The sequence below is a fragment of the Tamandua tetradactyla genome, chromosome 5 (assembly GCF_023851605.1).
Source record: "Tamandua tetradactyla isolate mTamTet1 chromosome 5, mTamTet1.pri, whole genome shotgun sequence".
Lineage (NCBI taxonomy): Eukaryota > Metazoa > Chordata > Mammalia > Pilosa > Myrmecophagidae > Tamandua > Tamandua tetradactyla.
In genome coordinates, this window is record NC_135331.1 from 119,858,840 (window position 1) to 119,881,577 (window position 22,738).

Consider the following 22,738-nt stretch of genomic DNA (forward strand, 5'->3'; position numbering starts at 1 on the left):
CTTGGGGTGACGCTTAGGCCTAATTTTAAGTAGGCTTAGCCTATCATTTGTGGGGATAAGTTTCATATGAACAAGCCCCAAGATTGAGGGCTCTGACTATTGCTTTTGTTGTCCCCACTGCTTGTGAGAATATCAGGAATTCTCCACATGAGGAAGTTGAATTTTCTCCCTTTCTCACCATTTCCCTAAGGGGATTTTGCAAGTACTTTTTTATTCACTGTTCAAATTATTCTGGGATTTACTGGGCCATCACTCTGGACAAACCTACAAAATCTCATGCCCTACGCAAGGTTCCATGTACTTATGGTGGTCACTTATACTGTCCACATAAGTTATATAAGGAAATGCACTAGTCAAAATATAAATTTTATACCAAATAAACATTTTTTTGCTTTAGTCTCACACATAAATCAATATTTTAACATATGAATTATCATCTACTTTCAATACCCTGCAATATTGACATTCCTTTGTTCTTAGGATCAGCCTTTTGTGTGATCTGTTGTCACCTTGGAGTCTTAGACAAGCAGATATGCCTTTTTGGCATCAGCAGATAATCTCTTCTTTTCAATTTCCAATACTGGATAAAATTAATTCAAAGACTTAGAAAGTCCCTGGTTTTGGTTTTTGCTGGAAGCACCAATATTTTTTATGGGATGCTCTCAACCTGAGGCTATATGAAGATCAAGGGTTTGTTTGAGGACTGTCAGATTAGGTCCACATTACTTAAACAGAAAAACAAAATCATTCCTTTAAGAAAGCTTGCCCAAATCTAGAAATTGCCTCATGTATAATTGACTGTGCTATTTCTTATATAAAATGGTGACATGAGAAAAAACTTACTAAGAGGAAATGCTTTTTTAATCTATTTATACGTTTTTCAAGTCTTTATCTGACCCTTTTATTGTCATCAACAGTAGGAGCACTTGTAGGAGAGATAGGTGAACATGGTTTAGGTCCATTTCAGTGTTCCAAAAGGGTATACCTAATTTACAAATAATAATTTTGTTACCTTAGGGTAATATCATTGCCTTCTTGTTGTAACCAACCAAATAGTCCAGTCTCATTTCTTTATTCATTCAGATATTTATTGAGCCTCTCCTACCTGTCAGATGCCCTGCTAACTGCATTAAAAATAAGTAAAATATAGTCTCTACCAGTAAGGGGTTTACTTTTCAAATGGTGTCAATTTCCTTGACTTTATTTTCAGATTGATGTGGACCCTGGGAAAGTTTAGTTGATTAATATAACTTTCATAGGTTAGCCTAGCTAAGATTCTTGCTAATTAGACTAACTTATCCAATTGTTATCTAACAGAAATATTCAATCACAAAATGTTATTTGCCATTGACACAGAGTACCTTTGGAGGGGAAGGCATTATCTTTAGATTGCGGTACTGATGAAAAACTCTAAGTTCTTGTCTGCTACATGTAAATTTTGATCAGTAATGCCCTTGGGTTGTGACTGTCATATTTATTCATTTCTCTCTCTTGGAATTTCTTAACTCTGATACTTTTCAGAAATTTATATCTCCCAGAGATATATTTTAATGTAACAATACATTTGTTTTCCTTTTTCATTTGACTTTTCTTTTTCTGTGCAGTCAATGACTTTTTCTCCATTCCAGGCAGTACTTTTTCCACTCAATAGATATTTCGTGGATCATTTAAACTTGATCTTAATTTCAACTGAATAATTTGACTCTTTGCTTGGTCCATGAGGTTTTTCAAAGATTGCCACTAGAGGATGTCAGATGCCATCTCAGGCATCTATTTGTAGTTTACTCCCCCAAACAATTTTCATATGGACCTTTTTGGGTGACTATTCAGATAAACAAAATTAAAAAACTTAGGCTCAACACTACAGTTCAAAGAACTACTGTGAAGTACTTACCTTATTGTGATAGGGATGAATAAATTTGTGCTAATGCTGTAATTAGCAGAAAGAGTCAAGATATTTTGAGAACTTCCACATCCAAATTTAACTGTGGGTCTGCCTTCCACAAGAAATAAGTGAAGAAACTGTTTTCCAAAATTCTTCTCATTACCTTAAAGGACAATTAAAACATTAACGTTAGTAATTAATGTAAATAATTCATTCAACAATCAATATTTTTACTCTCAAGGAACAATGATTTAATGGGGTGATAGGAATATTATTACTTATTCAGTGTTGAGGCACCATGTAAGGAATGTACATTATTTTCTGCAGATGGAGAATAGGATGGTATTAACACCTTTTACTTGACATGAATAAAGCTTCGAGTTCTGCTTCCTCATAGATGGGTGACCTTAACTATTTTGAAACTCTGTTTCCTCATATATAAAAATGGAATGAGAGTAATTAACTATTAGAACTACTGTGATAATTGAATAAAATTACAAATGAAGAATTCTTGGTACATATAGATATTTAATAACTTTATGTCATAATCATATTTAAAAATTCTATTTTTTATTATTTCTTATTTTTAAGTTATTTATATTTTAATTACAAAGTAGTGTGCCTTTTATAAAAATTGAAAAGATAAAGAAATATATAAAGAAAAAAAAGAAAGAATCCCCATTTCCCCAGCCCATCCTTCATTCCATTTGAGGTATTCTTCTGTCCCTTTCCTCTCCTCTCCTCCCCTCCCCCCTCCTCCCCTCACCCATCCTCTACCTCCTCTCCTTCCTCCCTCCCTTCTTTTCTCCTTTTTCTCTCTCAATCATCTATCTATCTATCTATCTATCTATCTATCTATCTATCTATCTATCTACCTATCATCAATCTCTATCATCTGTCTTCACAAAAAAATTTACATATCTTAATTTTATTTTTAAAAATGAGATAATGCTTTAATAGCTCCATCAACATTTCTCTTTTCACTTAACATACACTTCAGACACCTCTCACATAAACATATGCATTTCTACCTTTTCTTTAATTTTGTTAATTGAAGAACTGACTTATATAGAAAATCACACAAATTTTAAGCACGTAGGTCAGCAAACCATCACAAAGTGAACCCTCTCCTGTAGACGCCTAGGCTAAGAAAAAGAACATAATCTGCATTGTCAGAAGCTCTATCCACCACTATGCCTCTCTTTACCCCACTAAAAGTAACCATGATCCTGAGGTTTAGTAACAAAGATTTTTTTTTTTGTTTGCTTGATTTTAATTTGCATGCTAATGATGTTATTTTGTATGTATTCTTTTTGGCTTTGCTTTTCACTATTATGTTTGTTAGGGAGCATCCATGCTGCAGCTCATTAGTTTTCATTGTTTTATAGTATTCCATTGAATGAATGTGCACAATTTAGCTATCCTTTTTACTGTAGATGAATTTTTTCTTTCTTTCAGTTTTTGCTTATTACAAATAATGCTGCTATGGCAATCTTGGGTGTATCTTTTCATGTTGAATTGCAAGCATTTCTGTTGATATATCTAGAGGTTGATTTGCTTCATCATACAATAAGAACATATTTAACTTTAGTATCTGTTGCTAATGTTCCGAAATTTTTGCTTCAATTTATCTTCTTAGCAGCAGTATATGAAGTTTCCAGCTGATCTACAGCCTTACCATCACTTGGTATTTTCATCTTTTAAATTTTTGTTAGTCTGTGCTTTTATAGTTTTAATTTTTATTTTCCTGATTATCAGTGAGGTTGAGCATATTCTCATGCTTACCGGATATTTGGAGATCTTCTTCTGTGAATTATCAGTTTGTGTCTCTTCCCCATATTTCTACTCAATTGTCTGACTTTTCTTATTGATAGCAGATGTTTTATATATGTACTTTGGATATAAGTTCTTTGTCAATTCTGTGTATTGCAAATATCATCTCCTATTCTATGACTTTCCTTGTCACTCATTTCAGGGTGAGTTTTGATGAACATATCAGTGGAGGTCCATTTATCAATCTTTTCCTTGGGGTTATGATAAATATTTTTTGTTTCTTGCTTAGGAAATCTTTGCCTGCTCCAAGATCATGGATTTATTATCTAACATTATCTTCTATAAGCTTTACTTAAGATATACACTCTAGCTGGGACTGATTTTTGTATTTGAAGTGAAGTAGGAAATTGTAGTGGGCTGAATAATTGTCCCCCCAAAAAAATCATATTTGAATCTCTAGAAACTGTGACTATTACCTTAGGCAGCAAAAGGGACTTTGAGATGTAATTAAGTGAAAGATCTTGAGAAGGGGATGTTATCCTGGATTATGTGAGTAAGCCACAAATGTAATCAGAAATATTCTTATAAGAGGAAACAAGAGAGAGATTCAGTTGAAAAGAGAAAGCAATAAGACGACAGAAGCAGAAATTGGAGCAATGCAGCCACAAGTCAAGGAATGATGGCAGTGACCAGAAGTTGAATGAGGCAAGGAACAGAACTTCCCCTGGAGCTTCAAGAAGGATCCAGCCCTGTGATACATTGATTTTTGCCCCAAAAGACTCATTTAGGACTTCTGGTGTCCAGAACAGTAAGAGAATAATTCTATTGTTAAAAGCCACTAAATTGATGGAAATTTATTACAGCAGCATAGAAAACTAATACAAGTATCAATTTTTATTTTTGATATCAAATTGATGCAAAAATCATCAAAGCAAATGTTTCTCATGGTATATTTATCGAATTAGCAGATATTTTTGAAATAGATAATTTTAATATTTTTGAGTAGCCTTATTGCCTACTTTTTCCTCCTTTATTTATTTTTACACATTCACAAATTCAATATAAAAAGTACCAATAAAAGAGCATTAACTATCCCCTAAAATGAAAACCCTCAGAAATGACCAGCATTAGTATTTGATGAACACCTCCACAGACACAAAGGTTGATAGATGGACAGACAGCTAAATAGAGCTCAAAAATTCTTTTAAAAGAGATGGATCATACTATGCATGTATTTAAGATGAAAATTATTATATTAAATAATCAGTTCTCAAACTCTTAGGTATAAGGACCCCTTTATACATTTAGAAATTGAGAACGTCTAAAGAGTTCTTATTCCTTTGGTTTATATATTTCAATATTTACTGAATTAAAATTTAAAATGGAGAAATTTTTTCAAATATTTATGGTGAACTCATAAAATAAAAAAAATAAAATAACTTCAGATATTAGCTATTCCATGTTATCAGCTTCATTCCTGACCTTTCCTTCTCCTTTCTCTAGATTACCTACCGGTACCTTCCCACTGTCCTTATCCTTAATGTGAAATTCAACCTTACTCAGAGTTGAGCTCTACTCTCTGTCCTACCATGGTAGCTATAAATAAAACCACCTTTGCCTGATTCTTCTTCATCATCCTAGGGTCAAATTGGACATTGAGAACAACTATAGTTGTGCCAGAAAATGCGAGAGGCTGACAAGAGTTCATCTTTAGCTAGTGAAAGCTCAAGCCAGTGACCAGGCTTCATTTCTCAGCCCCACCTCATCAAAGCTCTGAAAATGGCAGAAGTTGCAAAAATGTGGCCTGGATTTCAGGCCCAGCCATGTGGTGCCAGGATGAGTAGCAGAAACCTTAACCTTCAAGTGTTGGAGTTGGGGGTTGAGGATGATCTGTGGTATTCCTGAGGACCAAGCACAGGTTCTGGCGTCATAGCCATGTGGGCACAACAGCTTCCTAACATCCATCTGTATCCACCAGGAAGCAAAGAGCCAGTACTTCTTTGATTGTTTCTTTTTGTTCCTTCCTGTGTGTGGGCATTTCCTAATCTGGCTGATCACTGAGGGCCCAGTGCTGATGCTGGCAGTGGTTTTGGCTCTATCAGCAGCAGCGGCTTCTGACCTCCCACCAGCATTTGAATGTAAAGAGCCAGTGTACATTTTTGAGAGTGGGCTTATTATTTCTTTCTTGTACTGTCTGGTCTGGTGGACCACTGAGGGCTAGTGGGTTTCTCACCTTGGTTTTGGCCTTGGCAGCAGGAGCATCTGGCCTCATATCAGCATTTACTGTGGCTTACACAGTGCATCTCTTTTCCTGAAGGACCAATGTGGATATTGGTTAGGTTTCTGCCTCACTAAAACAAGCTTCTGTCTCCCCACTGGCATCTAACCAGAGACTTCAAGAGACAGTGCACTTTATATATTCTTTTCTGTTTCTTTGTATTTGGGGCTGTTTTTGTCTGTTAGTATTTTTTTTTATCTTTAAAAAAATTCTCACTCATTCTCTCTCTCTCTCTCTCTCTCTCTTTCTCTCTCTCCCTTCCTTCTTTCCTTCTTGTTTTTGGTCTCAAAGATTGGAGATGGGGAGGACTAGATTTCCAGAGTGACCCCACTATAATACTCAGAATGTCCAGTTCTCAACAAAAATTACAAAAATAGACAAAGAGATAGGAATTATGGCCCAGTCATGGGAAAACAAGCACTCAGTGGAAATTACTCCAAAGGAGGCTTAGTCTCTGGAGTCACTAATAAAGATCTTAGATCAAATCTCTTAAATAGGATTCATGAACTGAAAGAAAACATGGACAAAGTACTAAATGAAATCAGAAAAACAATATATGAACAAAATAAGAATTTCAATAATGTGATAAAATTTATAAAGAACAACTGAAAGGAAATTCTGGATCTGAAAATGCAATAGCTGAAATGAAAAATTCAATACAGGGGTTCAACAGCAGATTGGAGCAGGCAGAAGAAAAGTTCAGTGAACTTAAAGATAGAACAATTGAAACTGCTTAGTCTAAGGGTCAAAACAGAAAATGGATGAAAAGAATGAACAGAGCTGGAGAAACCTACGAGACACCATCACATGTACCAATGCACTCATCATGGGAGTCCTAGAAGGAGAAGAAAGAGATAAAGAGGCAGAAAAAATATCTGAAGAAGCAAAGCCTGTAAAATTCCAAAATTTGATGAAAGATACATGTATATAAACCTGAAATGCTCAAAGAATACCAAACTGGATGATCCCAAAGGGCTCTACATTGAGACACACTATAATCAAACTGTCAAATACCAAGAATAAAGACAGAATCTTTAAAACAGCAAGACAGAAGTGATACTTACACATATGTGATCTTCGATATGTCTAATATCTGACTTCTCAGTAGAAATCATATAGGCCTTAATGCAGTGGGAGGACATATTTAAAATACTGAAAGAAAAAAAAGTTACCCAAGAATAATGCATCTGCCAAAGCTATTCTTTAAATGATGGAGAAATTAAGACATTTCTTGACCAACAAAAACTGAGGCAGTTCATTGCCACTAGACCTGTCTTAAAAGAAATGTTGAAGGGAGTATTTTACATTGAAAGGAAATGACATTAGATAGTAACTCGAACTGTGTGTAGAAATAAAGACATCCACTGTAGGTAACTATACTGATAAATACAAATGCATTATTGTTGCATTTTCATTTGTAATGCTGTCTTTTACTTCTTATATGGATTAAAATTCAAGTGCATGAAAGATAAGCATAAATCTTTTGTTACTGGACACAGTAATATATATATATAAAGATATAATTTGTGAAAAACAAAACAAAAAGGGCAGGACAGAGGGGATATAGAAACAGAATAGGTGTATGTTATTGATGTTTAATTGGTAGCAACATAAACTAAATTTTAATATAGTCCCCCATGGTAATGATAAAGAAACTACCTAAAAAAATCTACACAAAAGAAAATGAGAAGTGATTAAAAATGGCTCATTATAAAAGATCATATAAACAAGAGGGAACATAGTACGGATGAAAGAAGGAAAAAATATTATTTAAAAAATCAACTAGCAAAGGGCAGAAATAAATCTCCCTTGCCAGTAATTACCTTTTTGTAAGTGGATTAAATTCCTCAATCCAAAGACAGAGATTGGAATAATGGATAAAGAAACATGACTCAATTATATATGCTGTTTTTGAAAGACCCATTTTAGATTCAAAGATTCTAAGAAGTTGAAAGTGAAAAGATGGACAAAACATGTTATAAAAATAGTAACCAAAAAAGTTCTGAGGAAGTTATACTAATGTCAGAAAAAATAGACTTTAAGTTAAAAAATTGTTACAAGACAAAGAATAACATTGTATATTGATTAAAGGATTAATTCATCAAAAATGAGCAATTAGAAACATATTTGCACTTAAGAACAGGGAGCCAAAATATATGAAACAAATACTGACAGAAGTGAAGAGACACATAGACACTTTTATAATAATGGTTGGAGATTAGAACATACCACTTTCAATATTGAATAGAGCATCTAGACAGAAGGTCAAAATGGAAGGAGAGGAGCTCAACACTATAAATGAACTTGGTCTAAAAGACATATAGAGAACACCCTATCCAACAACAGCAGAATGTACATTCTTTTCAAATGTACATGGATCATTCTCCAGTATGGAACATATGTCAGGGCACAACACAATAAATTCAAAAGTATTGAAGCCATGCAGAGTAAATTCAGCAATGACGGAATGAAGTTAGAAATTAATAACAAAAAACTGGAAAATTACAAATATGTGGAAATTAATCATCACACAAACAACAATGGGTTAAAGAAGAAATTTCAAGAGATGTTAGAAAATATTTAGAGAGGAACATACCATAACTTATAGGATGCAGCAAAGGCAGAGCTCACAGGTAAATTTACAGCTCTAAATACTTATATTACAAAATAAAGAAGTTCTCAAGTTAATAACCTAACTATACATCTTGAGGAATAATAAAAACAGAAGGGCAGAGTAAACATAAAGCTAGCAAAAGTATAGAAATAATTAAGATTAGAACAATGATAAAAGACATAGAAAGTAGAAAAACAATTGAGAACATTAGCAAAACAAAGTGTTGGTACTTTGAAAAAAATCAATAAAATTAATAGACTGACAAAGAACAAAGAGGAAAAAAATGTATATTACAAAAATTGGAAATATAAATGATGAGATCACTACTGAACTCAGAGGGGAAAAAAAAGAGGTTATAAGGGAATACTAGAAACACTGGCATACCAACATATTAAAGAATCTAAATGAAGTAGAAAACCACATGTACAGAAGTACACAGATAACCTAAATGGATTCAAGAAGAAATAGAAAACCTCAACAAACCTATAACAAGTACAGAGATAGAATCAATAATAAAAAAATCTTTCGCCAAAGAAAAGTACAGGACCAGGTGGTTTCACTGGTGCCTTCTATCAAACATTAAAGAAGAACCACCCCAAATCCTTCTCAAACTCTTCCAAAGAACTCAGGAAGAAAAAACACTTCCTAATTCATTCTGAGACCAACATTACTTTGACACCAAAGCCTAGTAAAGACACCATAAGAAAAGAAAATTACAGGTCAACCTCTCTTACGAATACATTGCAAAAACCCTTCAGAAAATATTAGCATACTGAATCCAACAGTACATTAAGAAGGTTATGCATCACAATCAAGTAAGATTTAGTTCAGGAATACAAGGGTGGTTAAACATGAAAATCAATGAATATAACACACTGCATAAATAGAATGAAGGGGAAAAAACACTTGATTATGTTAATAATGCAAAAAAGTCATTTGACAAAGTCCTGCACACTTTCTTGATAAAAACACTCAAGAAAACTAGGGATAAAAGGGAAGTTTCTCAGCATGATAAAGGATATTCATGAAAAAGTCACAGATAATATCATAATCAGTGGTGAAGACTTAAAACTTTACCTTAAGACATCTTTATTTGCTGTAGACATGCTTTTATATATAGAAAATCCAAAGGAAGCCAAAAGAAAACTCTTAGAGGTAATAAACAAATTCATCAAAGTGGCAGGGCACAAGATCAACATAGAAAAATCATTTATGGCCCTACACACTGGAGTGAACAGCCCCAAGAGGAAATTAAGGAAAAAATCCATTCACAATAATATCTAAAGAAATAAAATACCTACAACTACTTTTAACCAAGGATATAAAAGAGTTGTATGTTGAAAACCACAGAACACTGCTGAAAAACATAAGAACAAAGTAAATGCCAAGACAATCATGCTCATGGATTAAAGAGTTAATATTGTTGTCAATTATTACCAAAGCAATCTACAGCTTCAATGCAGTCTCTATCAAAATTCAAGCAGTCTGAAGTGCTGGACAGGATGTGGAGAAAGAGGCACACTTATCCACTGTTGGTGGGAATGTAAAATGATACAGCCGCTCTGGAAGGCAGTTTGGCAGTCCTTCAGGAAGCTAAGTATAGAACTGTCATATGATCCAGCAATCCCATTACTAGGTATATATTCAGAGGAACTGAAGGGATGGACATTTGCACACTGATGTGTAAAGCAGTATTCTTTGCAATTGCAAAGAGATGGAAACAACCCAAATGTCCATCAATGGACAAGTAGCTAAACAAACTGAGGTATATACATACGATGGAATATTATGCAGCTATAAGAGAATAAAATCATGAAGCATGTAAAAACATGGACAAAACTCGAGGACAGTATGCTGAGTGAAATTAGCCAGAAACAAAAAGACAGATACTGTATGGTGTCTTTAATATGAACTGACATTAACGAGTGAACTTTGAGAGTTGAAGTTAAGAAGGTAAGTTATCAGGAGATAGAAATAGGATAGAGATTGAGGGTTTGGTGTTGAAGGAATACAGATTATGCAATAAAACTGGTTGTAAGAATTCAGAAATGGATAGCACAATACTACCTGATTGTAGCACAGTATTGTAAGTACACTGAATGAAGCTGAATGTGAGTATGATAGAGGGAGAAGGACTGGGGGTACGTATGAAATCAGAAGGAAAGATAGAGGATAAAGACTGTGTTGGTATAACTTAGGAGTGCCTAAAGTGGACAATGATGGTGATTAAATGTACGAGTATTAAAACGTTTTTGCATGAAGGAGAGCAATAAATGTTAACACTGTAAGGTGTTGAAAATGGATGGTATACAGGAAAAGGTACCATCAATGCAAACTAGGGTCTATAGTCAACAGTAACATTGTAATATGCTTCCACTGACTGTAACAAGGGCATCATGCCAAAACTAAATGTCAACAGGCAGGGGGGATATGGGGAAGGGGCACGGATTCTTTGTCTTCATATAGATTATGGTGGAAAAGTCATGTCTATTTACATAGATTGGATTGTATGGTGTGCAAATAAAATTGTTTAAAAATGAACAGAGAGAAACAAGTGCTAGAGAAAATGCAGAGAAAGAGATGTACCTATTCACTGTTGGAAGGGAAATTGAGAGGTGCGGCCTTTGAGGGCAGTGCGGTGGTTCCATAGGAGGCTAGGGGTGGGGTTGCCATATGATCCTGCAACCCATTGCTAGGTATATACCTAGAGGAGCTGAGAGTGGGGACCCAAAGGACATTTGCACATTGGTCTTTATGGCGGCAGCGTTCCTGATTCATAATGGATGGAGGTGGCCTAAGGATACAACAACTGAGGGAAGGAAGGGGGAACTGTGGTGTATACCTACAAGGGATGACTGAGCAGCTGTAAGAAGGAATGAAGTTGTGAGGCATGCAACTAGGTGAATGACCCTTAAGGACTGTGTATGTTGAATGAAATGTCAGAAACAAAACGACAAATATTATCAGGTCTCACTCATGTGGGCTAACTATAATATAGAAACATGAACATGAAGTCGAGAGCATGGGTTATCAGGTTGGGACCTATTGTAAAAGGTCCTAGATTGTAAGCTCTTACAGCAGTCACATATATTCAGGAGTTGTAACTGTTATTTCTAAATTCTGAGATGCTGAGCTGTTTGTATATAACCTAGTCATTCCCAGAAACTTTGGGTATTTATGTAACACCTGAGACTCAGAGTTAGAGCTCTGAAGGTATGAAAGTCAGCACTATCCATACAGAAACTGTTTCAAAAGTTGAAAAAGTGATCAGACTTTGACTAGGGAGATGGGATTTGTTTGGAAACAGAGAAAAAAGACAACATCCAGGTCTCAAAGGATGGCTCAAAGAAATGTGTAGGAGGACATTTTGAAAGACATTGATATGGGAGGAAAAATTAGTGTTTGGCTCACCCCTCCAAGTTCTTTCCACCTGTCATTGTCTTTGGGTTATTTTGCAACTCTGTGTTGCAGAAAACTAATAATAATAATACAAATAATTTTATCTATATATATGCAAAACAATTGTGATTGGCAAAATGCAATTGATTATTGCCCTATGGATAGACATGTTTTACATCTGTTTGTAAGTTTATTTCAGAACTCCTTATTCTCTGCCCTTTAAATTCTCCTTTGAGCTGGGTGTAACATCTCACCACCTCCCTCATTAATTAATGGATTGAGTAAAATCTTTGGCAAGTGTTTATTTTATGGATCTTTTAAAAATTATTCTTTATTAAAGGCAAACTAATTCCTGATTTTGAAGTCATAATGGATATCAGGAGAAATGATTCATATTATATGAGAATAAATAAAAATAAATAAACTCCAAGGGGAATATTTACGTAGAGTGCAATGAGAATGGAGTTTTCTGGTGTCAGAAAACCCAGGAGTTCTGGTCTGGACAGAGATGCCCACATTGTGTGTGATCAAAAGAGGGAAGGGAGCAACAAACAAAGGATTCAAGACAAAGAACAACACATGGGAGTGAGGACAGAATCCAAGAAACAGAGGTAGATACCTCATGAGTGCTTTATACTATACAGCTTATTAAGAATATAATTTCAGAGAGAAACACAACATGAAATATAATACAAAATAAGTTAGACAAAAGAAATATTGCAGAGGTAAGATATGAAATCAGCTGCACAGAACAACACCATTAAAGATTGAATTCTAAATAGTGAAGAACAAGGATGAAAATCTCTCTTTTGAGACTCTCCTCAATGTTTTTTTCTAGGGTTCACTCAGCCCATCTGTTTCAGCTTGTTAAAGCTGCTGGAATGCAACATACCAGAAATGGATTGACTTTTACAAAGGGAATTTGCTAGGTTACACTTGTACAGTTCTAAGGCCATAAAAATGTCCAAGCTAAAGCATCAACTAGAGGATACCTTCAATGAAGAAAGGCCAGTGGTGTCTTGGGTCCCTCTGTCACATAGGAAGGCACATGGAGATGTCTGTTGGCCCATCTCTCCTGGATTGGTTTCAAATTGGCTCTTTCAGCTCCTGTGGGTACTTCTGGCTTCTCCTGGGCACTTTCTTCTGAGCTCCCTCTCTGAGTGAGCTCACTTAAAGGACTTCAGTAAAGAATGAAGACCCACCTTGAATGGGTGGGGTCATATCTCCATGGAAACAACCTAATTAAAAGGTCCAGTCCAATAATAGGTCTGCTCCCACAAGATTGGCTTAAAAGAAGACATTTTTTTTCCTGAGGTACATAACAGTTTCAAACCAACACACTATCTAAGTAAGCTTCTTCCAGACTTTAGAAGACTTCAGCTGCACAAAATCCCCAAAAAACCCATGTCTGGAAGACAGCAATCCAACTTGGTCTTTTCTGCCTCTTCTGAGGTCCGTTTGTGGCTTGTAGGGGCTTCATATTCAATTTTTCAGACTGCTTTCTTCCACATGTGAGACTATAATTGAGAATTTTTAGTATTATTTTTGACTCTTCTTCCCTCTGTCCTAGATGGGGAGGAGCAATGGGACTACATTTGGAAACATGAAACTGCACCAGCGGCTTGTGCTTTCTCTCCTTAGATTCATAAAAGGTTGTGACATAAGGTTGTTTTTCTTTCTTGAATTGCTGGTTTGTTATCCCCACTATCCTTTCATGGGCAGAGGAGGGGTGGCTCATCTTGTTACGCACTGAGAGACAGTGTATTATCCTGTTCCATGTCACTATTCTTACTCAGGAGTTTTCTATTAGTATTTTTATAAATTGCTTGTTGTTATCATTTCAGCCTCATATTTCTGAGATAAGATTTAGAAGGACAATATATGTAGCAGGGTAGAACAGAACTGAACATTTAGGTCAAGCTGTTGTGCCATATGTACAAGGTTTGTTTTTCAAACCTTCAAAAACTGAATTTTAAAGATTGATTATACACATTAAACAAGATGTTTATAGTACCATGCAAGAATGAGTTATTTTTAAAGGAAGCACAGCCACTGAAATCAATGGCAGGGATGAATAGCCTCATTCAAATACACTAACATTCCATCATGAACCATAGCTGAGTGTCAAACAGTATAAAGCTGCTTTAGTAAAGATAATGGAAATGCAAATGCAAATGAACACCTAAATTCAGTTCTCCATGTATTCTGCTATATATTAACATTTTTGATATATCAGATTAATTTGCTTTAGTAATACATGATTTCTGGTGTTACATAATAATACTTTTAAAGGAGTTCTAAGTTTTGCCGAAAATGTGATGATTGGTGGAGAAAGGGAAGGTACAAGGCTATGGATGCAGCTACAGGATGCTATAGCATCTTGCTATATTCAGGGGAATATAGATCACCTTGTTTGATTGATTAACTCTTTTAACCTTTGCATCAACTGACCTTGAATCATGTAAACCTATATTCTATAATTAGGGAAAAGTTATGATAGATTTCAGGAAGAATTCTTTGGTTATCAGAAATAGTACAAAAGACAAACAATGAACAAGCATACAAACAAATTTTTGGAGGCTCTATTTTAGAGCTGGTGAAAACCAAAAAACAAAACAGTACAAAAGACCTTATTTTAAAACACAGTCATGATGGTCCTTTGATTTCAGAATTGAAAAATTAGTGGCAATTAGGAAAAGAGAGAGAAAACACAGTATATTCAAAATCAAACTACTGAAGAAAATTATAACTTACTACTTTTAGACAGATTTGTACATTTTTATATTAAACTTTATGGGTTGAGTTTATCTATCTGTCTCTCTATCTATCTCTCCATCTACCTATCTATCTATCTACCTATCTACCTATCTATCTGTCTATGTCTGTCTAGCTATATGGCAAATGTGAAAAGCATTGCTTCTTTCCCCATCATGCTCCAATTTGTGCTTCCTTTGGACAGGATTTGAAAGCCCTACAAGAGCTCATCATTAGGCCATTGAAGGGGTGTCATTCTGTTGTTTCACTGAAAAGATGCTTGATGATCCATTAGAGTAGAAGTGTGAACCTATCTTTTTCTGAAATAGTTCTTTATGCTTTTAGGCTGTATAGTATTTTTTCCAGTAAATTATTTATGTCTTGATTTTTTTCTGAATGTTTTATTCAGACAATATTTTGAAGCTTCTATAAAATCTCTAGTCTTTAAATTTTATTTATCCTAATGAAATCACTAATTGTGTCTGTCTCCTGATTTAAGAATTATTAAGCATAAACATGCTACTTAAAACAAGAAATAGTAACTATTCCTTGTAAAGCAATGGACTCAAATTTCTGAATCAGTTGACTTTTAGAAAGATAATCCTAATAAGTCAGAGTCTAAAAGTATATAATGGTGTGTGAGTGTGTATATATATATATATATATATATACACACACACACACATATATATGCATAAAAGGAATATATATTATAAATATATAAAAGGAATAATGATGATACAAGTAATGCAGAGAGAGGGAAACACTGATATCCTAGTTAGCTTTTTCACAATTTTAGATTGATGGATTCTTGTGTTGGGTTATAAATCTACACTTTTCTAAACATGGATACTTTATCACCTCAGTGCAATACTGAAGATAAAGAATTTATGGTTTATATGATGCCATTTCCATAAACATTTGTTATTTTCCTCTTTTTGAATTGCTGTAGTAAATTCTCCCAAATATTAATGATAGTTTGAGTCGAGACAATTCATAAATAAATGCTCATAAAAAATTAATTGATCATCAATTTGAATTAAAATAAAATTCAACATTGTTCTTTGTAGAATTGATAGCAATCAGAATGTACAATGTACTTATTAAGTGAGGTACATGAGTTATCAAATTTGGATATTTTTGTAAACTGACATGGATTTCTACCATTTCTCATAAAAGAACATCTTATGTTTGTATGACACTTTGTATTTTTCAAACATTTATCTTTGTTCTTTCAAATCTTGTGAGTTGGGTAATAACAATTGTATCAGCATCGTTTATAGCTAAACTAAGGTATAGTGAAGTTGAAGCCCTTGCTATATGTTACACAGTTTATTCATAGCCAACTTGGTTTCAAACCTACTCTTGGTCACCTAATGACATTAAATCAAGACTGTCTATGGCAAAGGTGAAATGATCTCTTTATCTCTGGTGCCATGTGATAAATACTTCATGGCATGTGATAAATACTCTGTTTTGTGAGCTTGCATTGTCTCCTCTATTGAACCCACAGGCTTTTGCAGTAGCTTTAGAACTCCTCTTTTCCATCTCATGCTAAATATTTAGATTTGTAAACAACAGCATCAGTCCCAGTAGCAACCTTAGTAGCAGCTGCTCACAGTCTGAAGGCATCTATGCAAGGCACTGGTTGAGGTACTGAGTGGGTTGGAGTGGAACACAGAGCTTTAATAACAATTTAAGATTATAAGCTGTTCCCTCTTTAGTGAGGAAACATGAACACAGAATCTTGATGTAATGAATTTCTGTACTCTGCTCAAGTTCCTAATTTATACTTCTATTTTAAGGCCTATCACAGTTGCCTTTGCCATAGAATTATGTGAATAGTATCTCTCTGCTACGTCTTTATTCATCTTCCTATCTCTCACAAGGCCTAAAGGAGCACTGAGCTTTTTCTAGGTACTCAAAGAAAATTCGTTGAATTTTACTTTCCTGTCATAAAAATGAGACAATGAAAGTCTGTCTCTCAGCACCTAAGGAGGGCAATGCATGAATTATCCAATGATGCTCTCAACCCCAGTCCCTCCCATATCCTTCTGGACCATAATAAGCTGTTAAGGAAGGACAAAGCTATTCAAATAATTTTGTGGTGTATATTGCAAAACTGATTGAAAGAACAGAGCAATCTTTTCTCCTGTAGGAAAAGAAGCAGCTTTTAAATATGATGTCAGGAAATGCTGCTGGATTTCATTGGTCTTGCCACATCACTGGAACAAAGCATAATAAGTATCTAATGAAGATACTGTGTATTCTGCTGGGAATCATTTTATAGAGAAAGACAGATGTTATGGGACTTTGGATTCAATTTGCTTTCTTCAGCAGTAACGGAAATCTCTTCCCTTAAGCCCTCCATAAATGGAAAAAATGAAAGCTCCAATAATCCTACTTGATCTGTCAATTTCTGCCTGCAATTAATACCCAAAACTTGTCCTTCTTCTACTTTTCACTATAAATACAAACATTAAGTAATATAAAGATTGCTTCTAAATCCTATCTTTCTGCTGGAGTTATTCATGTAATTTGCCTCCTGGGACTTGGTCAAATGTCGTCCCTAAATTTGCAAAGATCACATCCTTCCATAGGGCATGCTTATTTATTCTCAAAGAAACAGCACAGAATGGATCCAACCACCTAGAAATACATCCCATGATGAAATCTCCTGATTGATGCTGCTTGCCGAATGAAGCTTTTTCTGAAAATGCACCAAAAGAGTTTTGTGTGGTCTCAACTCTTCTCCTGTGACCTATTAGTAGCTTATTTGACTGGGCTCCAGAATTCTGAATTGGTTCAGTGGCAGATTCGGAGAGCCTTCTTTTCATCTTGACTGCTGTTCTCAGAGCTGTCCCTCTCCCACAGAGGGTTCTTTTTAAACTATCTTTTCTAAGAATTTTTACTGTAATCTCACGAGGATTCAAGTTTTATCTTCCTTACGTTCTTTTTCAACATCAATTAGTTGGTGAGGCAAACTGAGAAAAGATAAATCCACAGTTTTGAACAAGGAATATAATTCAAAGCTGACACTGACTTATCAGCTTGATATTTCTCTCCTTTTTCCTTAAATATTTGATGGCACAGAATACAAATGTTCAATACTTGTTTGTAGAATAGAATTGAGTTGATCTAAAAAGTTCAGGAATAAAGAAAATGGCAAAATAAAAATGAACTAAACAAATCAACCCCTAGACTCTAAAGGGAAACATCTGTTTTAATTTCCTCACTACTTTTAATTGAGCTTACACATAATATACTGATTTCAAAAGGGAGAAAATTGTCCCTTTAATCAAGTTAAGAGACACCTTTTAAACTACCCTATCTAACTGACTCACACAAATACTTTTGTTCATATGCTGTTAGGCTCTTACGAGGCTGACAAGTGCCAAGGGGACTGAGAGTAGTTAACCTCATGAAACATTCTGCTGGGTATTCCCAACAATGTAGGATTAAATGATCACTTTACAAATGAACAAAAAACACTTTATAGTCAGAAATATTCCCTCCATTCACAAGCTGTGAAATGCTTTTGCGTAAACATCTTTGTTGTACCCAGTGACATACGGCAATGATTATATAAGACAAAGGCAGAAATGGATTGCCATTATAATGGCTCTGTTTTCTGGCTAGTAATTTCTAGTTTGCTTGCTTTGGTTGGGCAGTGACTATGAGAGATGAAAAGAATTCTCTGCCACTCATATCAGCTTGGGTTTCACTGGTTTAAATTAAAAAGCACCAACTTGAACAGGGTGTATGTATGCTTGGCATGTTTTTCTATGGCCTTCAAAAAGAGTGTGTTGAGTGGCTGCATGAATATGAGCCTGGAGCATGGACCAGGAAGGAAGAATTCCCAGGGATTGGCTGTTTCTTTTGTAATGAGCTGCTTCTAGTTGGTAAAAACACACTCTCCCCAAGGAGGCAACATCCAGTTCTCTATAACTTCAAAAAAATAGGAAAACCAGAAAATCGCTTTGCTTTGTGGCTTTAAATTATTATGTTTGTGTCTTTTGTTCTGTGTTTTGTTTTGTTTTGTTTTCTCTGCAATGTACTATTATCTCTGAATTTCATGGTCGTCTACCAGCACTTACATTCCATATATAAAAATGTTTTCCCTTTTACTTTTCTTCTCTCTCACTCTCTCTCTCTTTTACAGCATAAATAAATCAGACATTCTAAAGCCATCATTTAAACATGGATGCTTCTGCTCCTGGGAAATAAGTAATGCTTGGCCTAGTTCTGACAAGTACTTTATTTCTAAACTAAAACATAAATTCCCAGTTTCAATTTAATGTTCAAAATTTCTCTCTCTGCCCAGCTTTCCACAAGTTCTTCTTTTAGGCATTTTATTCATAGTTAAATAATAAAAAGGTTTAAATTATGTTTAGAAAACACAGAATGATTGATCAATTTTGTAAAATAATTCAAAATAGAGGAAAAAGTCACTTGGGAAATAATGAGTTGCCCCACAGACAGATAATGTATCAAAGTACTGAAGAAATTACATACCAATTTGGGGATTGTTAAAACTATTGCACATAAATTTCAAAAAGAGGTAAGACAATTGTCACATTTTGACTATACATCAGTGTTTATAATATGCAGGTAATACACATTAGTGATGTTCAGCCACAGATGAAAGAAATCCATAAATTCTGGTTATAGAAACCTTGTGGACATGTTATATAATAATGTAGAGAATTTTGGTTGTAGAGGTATTTCCTTAAACAAACAAAAATTTTAATACTATTTTTTCCAAAACAGCTTAAGATAACAAATGTTGCTAAAGTAGTGATAGGAATTCTCCTAATTGGCAAATGAATCCCAGCTTTAAAACGTCTTTTTCCAAGTTACCAAGTATTGAATGCAAGTCATTTTTAGTGATCTATATTATAAAAATATGTTTGGAAACATTTGCAGGATTTATGTTTACCGCTGTAGCCATATGCCATCAAATTATAATGCTTTTTGTATTCTTCCTTGATGGTTCAGAGCCTGTTTGTAAGTCATGTTCCATTGAATGACTCATAAATTAAAGAAACTTCTAAGAACACTAGAAAGAACTAAGATTTTCTTTTGGTCATGCTTCATGCACTAGGCTAGAAAATTTTCCCCAATATTTAAATGAATAATTCATTGATTCAATAGATTAACATTTGAGAAAGAAATGACATACAGTGGGTCAAACATTTACTACTCACAGTAGAGAATAGTTCCATTTAAAGTGCTTGTTTTTAAAGTCAAGCGGATGGTAACGATTCTGTTATATTGCTTCTCTAGGACAGACTTCTGTTCCTCCAGAGACGTAAAAAAAGGCAGTTCTAAATAGGAATTCCCATTGAAAGATGGCAAAAATAGATCTGCATCTGAAAAAAAAAGTCATATTTATACATTCTGACATTATAATGCTATTCAAGTACATACGAATATATTATTGTAATTAGCACTTATTTTAAAAGGCAAACAAATAAAGCAAAAAACCAATAAAAATTCAACAAATGGTGCTGCAATAAGGGGAATCTCACGTGGAAAAAGAATGAAATGTGACCCCCGCCATGTAGCATACAATGAAAAAACCCTGATAATCCTGATATTTATAAATATTAGATCCAATGATAGATTTAAATATATAAGGATAAAGTTGTAAAATCATCTACTAAAATAATTAACCAATAGTGCAGAAAAAATTACTTAAATCAAGTTCCTTCATTTGATGTTCACAAAAGGACCTTGAGAATAAACAATACCTTGAAATTGTATGAAAAAATATGCTAAATCATAGTTTTCATCAGCTCCTTAAAATATTCTGTGATAAAAATAGCTGTATATATTTGTCAAAACTCATCAAATTATACACTTAAGATCAATGAATTGTATTCGATGTAATTACACATCAATAAAAAAGTTAAAAAAATTAATGGAAAGAGATTATTAAACTGTCATTCAGAGGGTTTTATTAATATTCACTAATATGTATTGCTTTTCAATAATATTTAGATTTTATGAATAGTATTACTATAAATGCAAGGTTATTAATGACTTCTTGAATTATTCTTTTAGAATTACTAATCTTTTAAATGATTACTCTCACAAAATCTTGAGGTACATAAAATTTTAAAAGTATTTCTCTTTCTGTCATATATCTGTATCTGTAGTTATATAATTGGTACATTAAACAAGCATAATACATTGGATGTTTGAAGTGCAACTTAGTTTTTTATCGGTATCATAGTGGGATAATTCTTCTCCACTCATGAATAAAATCTTGACAGGCTCATGACTCCTACCTTCTCTATAGGCCATATGATGATTCAGAAACTAAATATCCAGTTGAAACAATTTTTCAACACTTAGATATTCCTTCAGAGATATGACTCCCTATTCCCCGTACCAGTCAAGGTCTTTATTTGGACTAATCCTACTGCCTGCCCTAGGGGCAGGGGTGGAGTTGGTTTTTGTTCTTTTTCATTTCTTACCATCGCCCCTTCAGGTTGTCTGCCGTTTCTTACTGCTACAGCTTCAATTGGGGAGAAGGCAGGTAGGGTGGAAAGAATTCAGAAGCTCACGGTAAAAGAGAACACTTAGAGCTGTGTATTGGTAGTGGTAGAGGAAAGTTTTCTGTTCTGAGGGTATGACAGATGCCTAAAGATGACTGTTGCTCTCATGGTAGGGATGCCAGATCAAATACAGAATGTCTAGTTAAATTTGAATTTCATATAGACAACAAGATTTTTCTATGCTTATATCCCAAATATAGAACGAAATATATTAAAAATAACTTATTTGTTTAAAATTCATATTCAACTAAGTGCCCTGTTTTGTTTTGTTTTCATTGCTCAATCTAGAAATCTTTTGACTCATGGAAACCCTTTGCCTGCTGTAACTTGGACTTATGGGATAAATGCCTTTGGTTTATTACTTCTACCTTGGCTTTGCTCTGAATTTTCACACTATAAACAGATTCTTTCTGTTGACAGTTACTTGCCTGTCTAGATGGACCACTTGGGCTACACTCTAGGACAACTCTCTTTCCTGATAAAAGTTTCTACATTCTCTGCTCCACTGTCTAAGGAGGTATAGTTAATTCTCAAACTCAGTCATTCTCTCTATTTCTCTGTCTCTTTTCCCTCTTTTCTTTACCATGAGCTGCTTTAGCTTTCTCAGGTATGAATGTATGAGTCTACCAGCCCATGGTATTCCTTCTCAAGTCATCCAACTGAAGCTACCCCAAACTAAAAATACATGATGGGAGAGAAAGTGGGCAGTCCATCTAAAAAGCTTTGTATTAAAAACAATTATCTAAAAAAAAATCATGTCCCTATAATCTTCTGTCCTCTTCGCATATTGACCTTTTTTTGTAACAAGAATGGTGAAGACATTTCTTAACACTTCCTAGCTAAATCTGCTTTTAGGTATGGCATCTTATTTTCCTTACAGCTATTATACCCTAGGGTCTGATAGAAAGCTCATTTTTTACCATCCTGTTTATGTATATAATTTGTGAAAGACAGTCAGATACAAATAATAATCATTTATCTTTTAACAATTTGCTTGAATTAAGTTGTATAGTATCACATATTTTACCACTTCTTGGCCTGTGATAACCAATCTTTATTTGTTTCTACATTTTATCGGATCACATTTTCAGAGGTTATGAAAGCCTAGTTAGCAAAATCCTTTATGGTGCTTATAAGAGGTCTTTGTAACACTTAACATTCATTTTTATTAAAACTTTACCCTTTCTCAACTTTTGTGATAACAACACACTTTAGCGATTTTCTTACCTGCTGGATAGATCCTTTGCAGAGTGTTTTTTCAAACACTCCATAATGCATATAGTTCCAAGGTTTTGTCCCAGGTCATCAGTTCTAAATCTGATCTACCTCCACTTTTTTTTTTCCTACTCATAGCACTTATTCTTCCAGACTTAGAAACTCAGCATCATTATCCATCCATATCTTCTCAAGCTAGTGGCTGGTCCCTGTCGCCTCTTTCTTAGATCAAATCTTGAAATTTTCCTTCTGCTACC

General features: G+C 34.4%; 1 protein-coding gene across 1 annotated transcript in view; it reads right to left on the minus strand.

The window, feature by feature from the left end:
• Positions 1-22,738, minus strand: part of EYS (EGF-like photoreceptor maintenance factor) — a 1,737,133-nt gene that overhangs the window by 335,978 nt on the left and 1,378,417 nt on the right. The window contains 2 exon segments of the mRNA XM_077159432.1: positions 1,895-2,048; positions 19,911-20,075. Coding sequence (XP_077015547.1) covers positions 1,895-2,048; positions 19,911-20,075 — 319 coding nt within the window.